We start from the raw sequence: 13,187 nt of genomic DNA on the forward strand, positions 1-13,187 counted from the left end.
CCTGGGCCGACTTCTCTGGGAACTGTGCGGACATATGTCTGACAGCGTCAACCCCAGACACCATAGCCGGCAACCGCGATTCAAACCCGGGTACCTCGCAGTCTCGACGTGACATGACCGGCACGCTAACCACTGAGCCGCTCTCATAGTCCCCGCTCTCGTATAGTCCCCGTTCACATCGTTGCGTTGTAGTGTTACGTTCCTCCAATGAACTAGCGCAGTTCACAGCGCACCCCTACGGAGAAAAGGGAAACGCCGCATTTACCGTAGCTCCCCGCGCATACAGTGCGCATGCGCTATATCCCCTTATATTGGGCACTTGGCTTGCGGTTGCTTGCTTGCGTCGAGAAAGTGAGAAGTTGGCTCAACCCACTCTGTTCCGCTTACATACTTCATTTGCGGAAAGCGGGGCTCTGTTGCCAAGGCGACGATTCGCCGCAAGCGCAACCGTAAACGCAGCAGTGTGAACCAGCTTTAAGACATTCCCGTGACGCAAAACGTCAGAATGTGGCCAAGAATTTTGATGCTTATACAATAAAACCAGTCACCAGCACATTTTTAAATCGATTTTTTCAGTTTGGGTGCTTGCTGCTTCTTGTTACAGTCGTCTTTATCCTCCCAACGAGAAGTCCATCGTCATGATCCAGGCTCTGGTGAGGCTACGAGCACAGTCCGCAGGGACAAAAACGGGCTGTTCGAGAGCTTATCATTCTGTTCTGTTCATTCTCGAGCCTATTCTTCTCCTGCTGGTTGCCCTACTTGCTGAGCATGCGTACAAATTTCTCTCTAATAAAAAAAAAAGCCCAAAGTTGCGGTAACATGTGGCCCTGTTCATTGCAGAGAGGGAATCGCAGGCAGTGGTTCATGACGGATCGGACGGACGTCAAGCATGTAAGGGTGAGTACTGACCGTCGCCGATGAGTTTTAACCAGGATTTAGCTTAACGTTCGAAATTTTGCTGGTTAACGCTACTGTCGAGGCATACCTGTTTAAACCGTTAAATAGTTGTAGACAAAAATATTCCCCAGTGTGAGACTATTGAAAATTGCTCAAGGAGAGCGACCTGTTAGAAATATGGGAAGATCGACATTTCAAAATTTAAGAGAGAGCCTCAGATCATTCACGCCATTTTGAGATTGGACATAAATGAGGATAAAAAAAAACTTTTGCAAATGACAGAGGAAAGAAATGAGAAGGAGAGAGAGAGAGCGTATTCTCAGCGAAATTTCTGGGAATTCAACTCAAATTGCAACTCGCATCCGGTTTAAAATGACAAATTTTATACTGCCGTAAGGATAGTTGTTGGTTGGTTCTCTGCGAGAATGGCTTCTCTACAGCCCCGTGAAGCTGCGAACATAATCGCCACGCCCAGAAAAGAGGACTCCAAATGATTCGGAACAGAGTGCAAAAAGTCGAATCAGCCGTTCGCCGAGTCCGCCTTTCTTTTAAAATTCAATATGATAGTCTGGTTAATGGAAGTGAAAGCCGTCTCTCCTATATGCCGTCAGTTCTTACGATAGTCGTCATCCACCCATCGCCACGAGAAACACGGTCCCAGGGGCACAGCAGGGCTGCACGAGCGCAATCCTCTTCTGTTCTGGAGCCTAAACTATTCTCGTGGCCATCACCATTCGTCTGGCAGGAGTTGGAAGTTCGACGTGGCGGCACAAATTTCGGTTTCGTAGTGTTCCATTCTTTGGTTTGCCCAACTATACTTGGACGTACTCGAGTGAATGCACTTCATATTCTGAACATAAGTAGCGCAGTATCCATTTCTGCAAAGAATCGGGACAGATATACAGGGTGCTTCGCCTAAAGTGATAAAAAAATTCTAACTGGCGACGTACTCTCCGGAGGATTGTGGGACTTTAGGCAATTACCTTCTGAAAACTTTTGCCGCCATTTAGAAAGGCCTTGGACAATTTTTAATTGGGAGAAATTTATTTTTCTCAATTGAACTTAGAAAACTGCCAAGCGAACCTCACTTTTTTTTTACAGTAATATGAAGTCCTCCACGGATTACCACAGACCCAACAAAAAACTATGCACAGTATCGCAACAGAAATAGTCGAAAAAATTAGTAAAAATTCGGCTTTAGCCCAGCCTGCCTGATTGTCGCAAAGAAGAGCGCATGAAAGGTGCGTGAAGAGGAGGAAGTGTTTCCGCCTCTTGGTTTACCCTTCTTCCCCCCTTTGACCTTGACGCTGGTGACAACAGTCTTACCACAAACAAGGCAAAACAAAGGAAGGTGGGGACACTTCCTCTAGACGCACATTTCGAGCGCGCTTCTTTGCGAAGGTCAAGCAGGCGCTGCTAAAGCGTAATTTTTACTAATTTTTTTCCGATTATTTCTGTTGCGATACTGTGCATAGTTTTTGTTGGGTCTGCGGTTATCCGTGGAGGTCTTCATATTTCTGTAAAGAAAAGTGAGGTTCGCTTGGCAATTTTCAAAGTCCAATTGAAAAAATAAATTTATCCTAATTAAAAACTGTCAAAAGCCTCCCCCAATGGTGGCAAATGTTTCCCGAAGGTAATTGCCGAAAATCCCAAAATCCTCCGGCGAGTACGTCACCACTTAGATTTTTTATCACTTTAGGTGAAACACCCTGTATGAGGGACGTTGTACTTTGACGAATTTGAAGTAATCTCAAAAGTAGTCAGTGGGATTACTAAAAAGATGGCGATATCTTTGGGCATTGTGACAAACACATTTCGATCTGGTAGATTTATATATAGGACTGTTACGTAGCTACGTCACCACAACGTCACGTGGTCCTGGGCGTGAGGGTTGGCCCTATAGCTTTAATATCATATTCAACGACGAATCCACCTGTAGGCTGTGGCGCTGGAATCACACCAGGGCGTTTCTTACCATTTCGTTATTGTGTTTTGCCTAACATCATATATGCAAACCAGTTAGATATACAAAATTTGCGACCTGCCCACTTTTTCTCCGACAAAGATCCCTCAAGGTGTCCGCTTTCTAAACAAAAAAATAAATATCGAATGAGCCCTTCGAATGACCACCAATGATTCAAGAGGATTGCGAACAAACCTGCACGTTGCACCGAATCACCAGTATGCGGCTCTTCTATGACAGGGGAATTCCCTGTGTGTTCACATGTGCACCTCCCAAGGTGAACGGCAAACATTGCTCTGTCAATATCAAACAATATGCCGCAAACAATGCTCTAGTACAGTATATGTGCCTCTCACACGTACAAGTAGGATACTGGTACAAACACCTTTACTCCTGAACACACGAAAGAGTGAAATTCGCGATGCGCTCTAAAAAAAAAAAAAAAGAAAAGAAAAAAAAGAGAAGCCGGATATCCTTATCGCGAGTCGCGTGTGGATAATGTTTCACAGTATAGAGCTGTAATAGGAAAATTTAATGAGACAGGTATGAGACAGGTATGGTCACATGTTCAGGGGCTGCAGGATGACGCAACGATTATGTACAACGGTTATTTACAACATGGTGATCGATGAAATGATATGATATAGTTCACGGCGGCGTGCCCTTGATCGTAACGCAGCCACCTCGGGCTGAAAGCGACGGATGGAAGCGCCATCGACGAAGAAACCTGTCATCTCCAATAGCGAACAGTTCCCGCTGCAACTCAGTAGTGAGCAGTATGCGCGCTCTCCGCACCAAGCAAAAAATGGGCACATCTCGACGACGTTGCGCGACTGCCTTACAACGAGCCTCCCAAAGCACAACCGCGCCGCAAGCTGTGAGAAGTACACTAAGGCGGTGTGGGTGACGTTGGTTAAAGTATAGAGCTTACCTGTTCCGAGATCAGTCTGAACCGCTTCCGTAGCCGGTTCCGTTATGTTACTAAAAATTCTTCCATATTTCCTACTATACATTCTTTAGATATACGTATATGTGTATTTAAAAAAAAATATCTCGTTTGCTGTGTTTCCACCTTGAAGCCCATTCACTGAGACACGAGTTATGTCGAGATATTTAGGGCTTTGCTCCTTGACATTGACATGTGTGTTGGACATTTGATATGTGAAGCACTTAGGATATTGATTGCAACAGTCTGAAATCCTACGCTACACGCTAACATTTGCTTCCGAAGCGACCCGCTCTCCTCCAGTCTTTCCTCCAAAGCTGACCAGTAGCTCTGCCCACGAAGCGGCTATAGAAGGAGGGGGGGGGGGATTTATTGGCAGAAAAAAAAAGAAGAAAAAGAAAGGGGAAAGGTCAGCCATGCAGCACGCCGGCTTGCTATTCCCTAAACAAAAAAGGAAAAATATAAACAAGAAAGAAAAAGAAATAACAAAAAGGCAAATAAATAAATAAACAAATACAAAAGAAAAAGAAAGAAAAAGACACTCGGCTCACAGGCGGCTATAGAGCGTTACATATAGCGCCTCTAGTGCATGTGTATTAACGATAACGCTCGAAGCTACTAAAAAAATTACACACGATCGGCATTTGTTACCGGTATCATTTGTAGACTTGTGCAATGGAACGAGAAGTAGGTATTATCCACTGGGCAACAAAACAAACAAACAAAAAAAACAACAACACTTGCCTCAGTCCACGTCATGGCTCTGTCTAACTGGACGTAATCCACTCGACGCACTCCACAAATTCTACGACACCTTCTTCTACACTTCACCACCACCACACCAACACTTCAAATGCACGATCAGTTACAGTTACACGGTTAGCACTGTACGTCACCTCACCCGTGGACCCGCAATTATAGCTGACGTTAACAAACAGCACAAGGAATGTCTGGTGAAGTAGCGACGGTTTCGGTCTTTGGGTAGCATATCGTAAGCTTGTTCCAAACGTGCGCGCGTGAACAGAATAGTCGATCCCCTTTCTCTGTCGAGGGAAGCCTTCATTCGACGTATCTAGACAAACAATGGGTCACCTGCGACAATACCGATAAAGGATAGCGGCGGGGTAAAGTACTAAGAGTTTCATGGGAGAGCATAGTATTCAATTCACCGGAGCACATAATAGGTAGGTTGTTTCGCCGGAATTGCGGTTGCTGGATTTGCTGATGGCAGATGAACTGCGTATGCTGCAGCTACAGCAACGCGAAGCAGATGGGAGATGTCGATGACTATGCGAAAGAACGTTATTTTCCGAACTGGGTAATAGAGATTTTTATAATTGCGTTTGAGCTTCTGCAACGTTATACTCAAGTGCGTTCTCAACGTTATACTCAAGTGCTTCTGCGTTATACTCAAGTGCCCCGAGAAACATGATGTTCGGCTATTTTTCCCGATAGGATAGATCCTGAATATCACTGTCAATTATCATGAATTTGAGTAAACTTGGCACGCTCTTCCTGTTGGTGGGGTAAAAAAGTGACCTTTACTTGGCAAATTTCCGAGGTCAGTTCGCAAAAATTTACATAATTAAACTTAGGTTACATGACATGCACATCAGTTGCCGCTACGCAGAGTGCTTGCGGCCCATGGCCTGACAGCACCATAGACAGTAGCTATGGTATAACATTGTATAAGGTCCAGGTCCTAATTGTCCAGTCTGTGGCTCAATCGAAGACGTCGAACATATTATAGTTACGTGCCCAAGATACTCTGAGTGTCGTGACAGACTTGTAGCCACGTTAGGCCGGGTTGACAATCGACCCTTCGGAGTGCAGAAGGTGCCGGGCCCATGGCCAATGAGCACTCAACTGCCAGCTTTGTGAGCAGTTACACAGTTTTTAGGGGACACCAAGCTGTTAGATGGGCTATGACCTGTCTGTGGCGTTCGTCGCCGCTTCACGACATCTCCAGTGGGTGATGGTGGATGTGTCTGGAACTCCTTTCCTTAGGTGATCTGGGGTAGCCGGCCCTCGTGATGAGGGCTACAATCCCCATTTTTTTCTTTCTTTCAATCAATCAATCAAGGTTATAATGGTGTAACGTTATATAAGGTGCAGTGCAACACTATGTCCCTTGAAACGTAGATGGCTACTGCGCCGTCTGGTAAAGACAACGCGACTGGCATTTCTGCTCTCAAGCAAGCAATGTCACCGCCAGAGGCGCGCGCGAACAACGGAAATCATTTTGTGCGCCGCGCGGAAAAACTTTCCAAAATAGCGCGTGCACGCAACGCGTAAATGCAGCTTTGCTTTCTGGACGTGCGCGTGCGCAGTGCGGACGCGCGTACGTATAGGTCCGACTTTGCGCCATACTAGAACTCTCGTATGACACACGGGGAATATTCCGGTGCAAAAGAGGGAGAAATGATAAACAAAAGGAAAGAAGGCCGTCGTCGACGAATCCGGACAACGGCGAGACTCGGAACTCGCACTTCTTGCTGCTAGGATTCCCCTGAGTCAGTGAAAAGCGGCAACTGCAACGCAGCATAAAAAGGCAACAGGAAGTACTATTATGAGTTCGGTAAAAGAGCGTACGAGCTCAAAGCCAGCCTGGAAGTGATGGCGGGCGCCGCCAAGAGGTTAATCTTTTTCATCTTGGCTTAGTTCCGTTTCTTTCTCCTGGCCACAATAAACTCAGTCTGCAAAAATCGGCAGGAATCCGGTTTAGCAACGAAAAAATGTTGTATTACAATGATAATTACCGGATGTAACGTTTTAAGAAATCGCATTTGTATTGTTCTGCGGAAAGATGATATCCGGCGGGATCGCTAAGAAAATTGTATCACTTAACTGGAAGATTGACAAACTACGACGAGGTAACAAAAAGAGGTGAGGTGTAGCGGAGAAAATTACCCAGATGTCGGCTCCTGGAACGACGGGCCCTCCAGAATGTGTCTATGCTTGTACATATATGTCTGTGAAAGAAGGAAAGGAATGGAAATCTATTAAACTGTAAGGAGCCTCAATGTCCAAGAGATTCGGTCGCAGCATGTTCAGTTCGAATGGGCGGTGGTCTAGTCATCGTGATGCAGCCCGAAGCTCACTTCGATGCATACTGTATCGACAACAGTGAATCAGGATGTGCGCTGTGGATTCCTCATCGCCGCATGTTCGGCAGTTTGGCAAGTTCGCCTTCTCAAGCTTGTAGAGGAACGAGAGACTTCTATATGTTTTTTTTTTTTTCTATCGAGTATTTCTATCGAAAATCAGGATGTCGTACACTTCTACCAATGTTGACCAAAATTGGCAGCACCAACGTTACTGAGATTACGCTTCCTCTCCTAACATTTTTCTCTCTATGGGACGCCCTTTATTCTACTGTGTTGTTTTACCAGACCTAGTAGTACCTGTACATGCATTCCCCAGTTGTTTGTCGTAGATGAGCCCGACAACCGCACAAAGCACCCAACAACAGAGCATTCTGTAAGAGGTTACAGAGTTCTAACACTGATTGGCTAACAGTCTGCACACGGCACAACTTATCATGGTTTACCCCGCCTTCAGTAGGTTATCGTCGAAGTCGTCTTGACAAACCTCACATCGATAAGAATGTGAACCGCAGAGTACGTAAACATATCGTCAATTCAATGAGTCACCAACACATGGGCCTGTGAGCTGTTTGTTCTCCCACAAGGGCGCACATGCGATAAGAGTGCGCCTGTGATTAAAATGCAAAGTTTCGAGGTTGGACACGTGGTCGATCTCTCTCTTTTCTTTTCCGGTTTGATATGCTTCGATGTTTCTTTGTATACCAGCTGTTCCACATAGATAATAATAATAATTTTGTTCTTGTTCTGTTCCACTAGTGTTTACACGCTTTGTATTATCCTGCTCCCCTCTTTAATGCTGTAAAGCCCTCAGGGTACTCAAATAAATAAACAAAAATAAATAAATAATTGGGTGTTTACGTCGGGAGACAACTGAGATTATGAGCGACGCCACAGCGGTCGGTCTATGGATTGCTTTTGCCCATCTGAGGGTTCTTTATCGTGCGATGAAAGCTCACCACACGGCACCCCTATTTAACGCCTCTCACGGAAGACGGCGTGTCTAAGCAACTTGCACCCTGCCACCAAGTTCCTGGCGTCCTCGGCCGGGTTTGAAACCGCGATCTCGGGATCAGAAGGCGAACAGGCTACCAACTGAGCCACCGAGGCAGGTTGTTCCACATAGATACCTCGAAGAACGTCGACCTGACTGGCGATTACGATACATTGGAAAATACTAGGTGCCGCAAATAATGCAACCAGTTGTACATTGTAGGAAATTTGCGACGATGTTATGTGCAACACCGTGATGTGATGGTGTTATGTGTTGCAACGGCGTCCAAAAAGAAGGAAAAAAAAGAAGAGGACTCAGTTATCAAAAATAGGTACGAAAGAACGGAACCGCGAAAGGTCTAATGTTTCATACTACCTCCATGATGTCCCAAACTGACATTTTAATCATATACATCTGTCGCTGACTTTGAAAAGCGAGCCGCGTTGATACTATCACCGCACACCGTAGGGACAATCTCAAATGCCAGATAAATGCAGTGAGCACCTCCGTCTTTTCAATGCCAACTAAAAGATGCCTGTCTGGCGAAACAGATGCCGGAACGACCGTGGAAATGACGGATGCGCAGCGGCTACCCCCGGCCTTCGCAACGTGCGTGGCTTCCTGACGCACTTGGCCAGGTTTCAAAGACCCTTGTCTCACATGCGCACTTCTCGCAGTTGTGTTGCAGCCGCTGAACTCCAGGTATACGCGATTGTCTTTCTAAGAGGAAAATTAAAATCTCTACATATCCCATGCGCAGTATGGCGATCGCAAGACACCCGCGAATTTCATCATTTCTAGGATCTTGGGCTTCTTTGCATATCTGGAGAGTCAAACATTCAGTGAAACGCGGATGGCATAGTCGAGTGCACGCTGTTTTTTATTTGCGACGAAAATATTTCAACGATGGCAGTGAGTATAACACACTTGGTACAGTTGCGGACATGCAAAGTGATTAACACATCTCCATCTCTACTAAATGTCCGCTAACTCGATGAAAGTGAACTACTTACCGTCTTACTCAAACTCATATTACCAAGAAGCAAAGAAGGCTCACTATTCCACGCGGAAGTAAAATCGGCAGTCGCTCATGTGGGGTCACAGCTTAGTTTCAGGTTTCTGCTGCTTTGGGTATATGCCACGATATCCCATCGTCCTAAATCCCAGATCTCGAGATCTACGTTACCAAAATCATAAATTGCGAAATCAAAGCTTATATCTGCGAAGTTATGAGAATGAGCGTATTTAACTTTCAAAGTAGGATATCATTGAGCAATGTGCCGGCTTCGCGTGTTTTAAATGTTCATCGAAGTAATTTTAGCGAAGAAAAACGCACATTTCAGCGATGGTTAGGCTTAGAAGAGCGGACGCGCTGGAGCAACACAAAACGAAGCATTGGTTAATTTATTGTCATGAGATGCTTATACATAGTGCTGTGCCAAGACCAAGCTTAGTTCAAGTTTGTCGACTACAGGTACTCGGTAAGCGGTATACCAGCGTTAGAATATGACGATTTGGCATTTCGAACCTGTCGATTCTTAACAGTGGGAAATTCTGCGCCACATCTGTTAATATAAGCCTCTCAATATGGCCGCTAAGGCGTCGTGTGCAAATTCTTCTCAGCAAATTCATCTACGACGCTGCTTGTTTGGCCGCAAACTGATATACGCAATCCAGGGACGATTCTCCGAAACAAAAGATTACTTCCTGTTTCCTTTTCAAACAGCTCGACAAAGCAAACGAATACGCCCACACGGATATTCGTCCTTGTTTGGCGGCGTTTTGCTTTGCCAATAAAAGTGAAAAGAACCAAGTTGATGTTAGTCTTCTTTGATAGTCTCTCGAGAGGTGCTGTGTTCGAATCCGACCACCGGTGGTGCTGTCCGAGGATATCCCCGGCTTTCATCCGGCGTATTTCCAGACAGACACCGGCACAGTTCCCCCTGAAGTAGGCCCAGGACGTGTACTGACCCCGCGCCCCGCTCCCACTTATTCTTGCTCCCGTCTCTCTGTCTACCCACGCGTGCTCCGCTCACAGCCACGGTTGCTTCGCGGTGCTAACACGGAATAACTAAAGGAAAAGAGGGAAAAGTTGTTCGCTTGCGGGAGGTAGTCGCGCACTCCGACTTGTCCCCATTATGCTCTCGCCTGTGCTTTAAAACCTGACTGAGCTGCAACGCAGTAGGTAGTTCAGAAGGGAAACGCAGTGGACCCCGGTAGGACCGGCATCACGTGGGCCTCCTCTTTCCTTGCATCAGCCTCCATATGTAGGAAGAGCATATCAGTCCGCACGCGCGTCCTTCAAAGAACGCCCCTCCTTCGTTTGTGGAGTTTCCGCACCAGATCTGGAATGCCCCGGTCACGGGTTATTGACATTTCTTCGGTTGATGTTTTGATACGATTGTTTTTAGTAACAGTGATGCAGTATACACGCTCTTATTAAGAACTTTTTGACTCTCATGGAGCAGGCTTGTAGATAAATAAAACATTTGTTGCCGTAATTTACTTGAAATGTTTGGGCCTGATTATAAGATGAAAGTTTTTGCCCCCGATTTTGCCAGTTCCCGTGGATTAGTGGATAAGTAGATCGCCTTCCACGCCGAGATTGGGGGAAGGGTGATTCGGGTTTGTGTCCTAGCTTGGGTGTTTTCCGTGGGTTTTCTGCGGAACTTATAGGCAAATATCGGTATAGTAGTCCCTTGTGAAGCCGACCCACGATTGTGTCGCTACACTGGCAGGCAGACTTCTCCGTAGTAACACTCCACCAACAAACTTGATTATGAACTTTCAGCGGCTGCCATTACTTTTTGCTTCTTATAGTTTTAAGAACGAAATGGACGTGCACACCTCAGCTAAGAGGATCGTCACACGCGCTTTGTGTGTAATATGTGTTATCTGTGCGTTGTACAGGCATTGAAGACAGTTTTGGCTCACAATAGTAGGTATAGGTATACAAATACGTCAGGTACCCTTCGACGTAGCGCTGTCATCAAATGCAGTCGAGCGTACATGCGGTGCTATAAAAAGCGGACACATCATGGGTTAAAACAAGCGCTGCGTACGTGTCGGCGTCCGTCTTTCTTTGCTATTGTTCCCATGACGACAGAAGTTGCATACATACAACTCACACTCAACCCTGGGCATCCAACCCAACAACAAATGTCGCCTCTCAGTTTGGATTTAACGCGGGTAACGCATCCAAGCGCTTAAACACATGACCCGATAAACTATAATTGTAACCCTTATCTCCCGAAATGCACAATACCAGATATCCGCTTTGAGATGGCGCACAGTTTTATTCCTTTGCATAACTATTGGAACATAGGGCTTGGAGCTTACTATCCACTACTGCCATTCTAGAGAAGTGCCGGCAGCCAGCATTGTCTGCTGGGCACATATCAAACGGTTTCTTGAATACTCTAGGGCCAGGTCAAGAACCATCAGGCTCATCGAGCCGATTACAGTAATTGACAAACAGATATGACACTGTCTTAGTTTGCATGTTTGTCAGTCTGTGCACTTTTGATTTATCTTTTTATCGTCACGTTGTACTTGTATAGGGAGCTTTAGTAGAAGCGAGGCACTGCAGGAAAGCGATACGATAAAGGCCCGTTCCGACATACAGCGCTTTGTTCCAGAACACGGGAAAACAGCGCTGTTTTCCCCTCCTCTCCCGGCTGCGACTCGATGGAAAACAGCGCTTGGCGAAATTGAGCTTTGGTGAACTTTCTCATCGCTGTCTCCCAACGATAGGCTCCCTGAACCAATGAGAACGCGGCGCCGCGTTCACGTGACGGGGCTGCCTTTCTTTTCTTTTTTTTTTTTTTTTCGTACGATGCGTGAGATCACCAAGTACAGCGCTGGGACGAGCGCTGCAAGTGCGAACCCCAGAGTGGAAATACAGCGCTGTTTTGCAGTGCTGTGGTGCAGCGCTGTGGAGCAAAGCGCTGTATGTCGGAACGGGTCTTAAGAAAGCTGTCAATTCCAGGCTCAGCAACGTGATATCACTCACTACAAACGAATAGAGCGATGGCCGCGTTTGATTATCGTGTTTTCGAAACAGACCGTCGGGAACATCTCTCGATAATCTAAAACTCCCTTCGATTTCCTCGCAATGGATTTGTTTGTTCTGCAAAAGCAAGCGCTCGTAACGATAAAGCGATGACCACATGGGACGGCGAAGTTCGTTATGTGCACCAGCCCTTCTTTAAACCATCGCTATAAAAGGGTAACTAACTGGGTTTACACGCGCTGTACGCGTCGCATTTATGACTATACTCGCACAAGGAAAACGCGCAAAGAAACACGCTCTTACCTTTCCGCAGAACGAGGAATCTTGTCGCACGAAGAAAATTCTAAACCCCACCTTCTCCATCCCAAATTCGGTTCTTGCATAAACACATTTCGTTCGCAGACTTTTGCGTGTAGAGACAGCGAAGACATCCACACACCTCTAGTTCTCCTTCCTTCGAAACGAATACTACGAAATGTATCGGGATGGATGATGCAAGTATTCCGTCCGCTATGATTACGGCAACATGTGTGGATGGGATTACACAGGGCTTGAGGGTCACGTGTCCACGGCGTCAGCTGGTCTGCCCGGTTCCCGGTCACAGCCCCAGTTTCATGTACTGGGAACCACATATGTTTGCTGCATGTACGATTGCGACAGTGAACGTCCTGCAAAGCGCGTCAAGCAGTCTATAGGAAAAGGCCTGCGAGTCATCAGCTGGGTTACGTAACAGGTGTGCAGGAGAGAGACGCAGCTGTACGGAGTTAACGCGCGGCGAAGGCTGCGTTTACGGAGAAAAACGCGGATGTTTTGTCTGATTCAGCGCAGGAAAATTTGTGAGACGTGATGCTTGCGATAAAGAATGTATAGGCTGTGAAAGGGCATTCACATTTACGAGGAAATGGCGCTACATTGAGATAAGGTAGTATATAGTATACGTAGGCAAACTGGTGGACAAGATTCACGACGACGAAGCTAGAGCTTGGGCACACTCTAAATCTTTTCACACCTTTAAGGGTGTAACAACGTGCATGGCGCACGCCTTTTTAGGTGTAATTTTGGTAACATCATAATGGAGCACGGTTTCGCACAAATTTTCTTGACTCAAGTGTTGTCTGTCCTCCAATAATTCAGTCTTGCAACATCTCAACATTGTTCAACAGTATTGTAGACACTTGCGCGTGCTCGATTATCGATAGCGATGCATATATGCATTAGCTCGTACCTACGATATCCAAGACATAATGAAAGCAAGATTTGCACTGACACTT

General features: G+C 46.1%; 1 protein-coding gene across 3 annotated transcripts in view; it reads right to left on the reverse strand.

Moving 5' to 3' along the window:
• LOC135374712 (FYVE and coiled-coil domain-containing protein 1-like) overlaps nt 1–12,481 on the reverse strand; it is a 48,457-nt gene extending 35,976 nt beyond the window's left edge. Inside the window, exon 1 of one of the 3 annotated variants that reach the window (XM_064607629.1) lies at nt 12,220–12,481. In XM_064607629.1, the coding sequence (XP_064463699.1) occupies nt 12,220–12,279 (60 nt within the window). In that variant the 5' untranslated portion in view covers nt 12,280–12,481. Of the gene's footprint in view, nt 1–4,550; nt 4,809–12,219 lie in introns of those variants that run through there. The other 2 variants (XM_064607630.1, XM_064607631.1) reach the window with 2 other exon arrangements.
• Between the last annotated feature and the right edge of the window lie 706 nt (nt 12,482–13,187).

Source organism: Ornithodoros turicata, unplaced genomic scaffold (assembly GCF_037126465.1).
Source record: "Ornithodoros turicata isolate Travis unplaced genomic scaffold, ASM3712646v1 ctg00000746.1, whole genome shotgun sequence".
Taxonomy (NCBI): Eukaryota; Metazoa; Arthropoda; class Arachnida; order Ixodida; family Argasidae; genus Ornithodoros; species Ornithodoros turicata.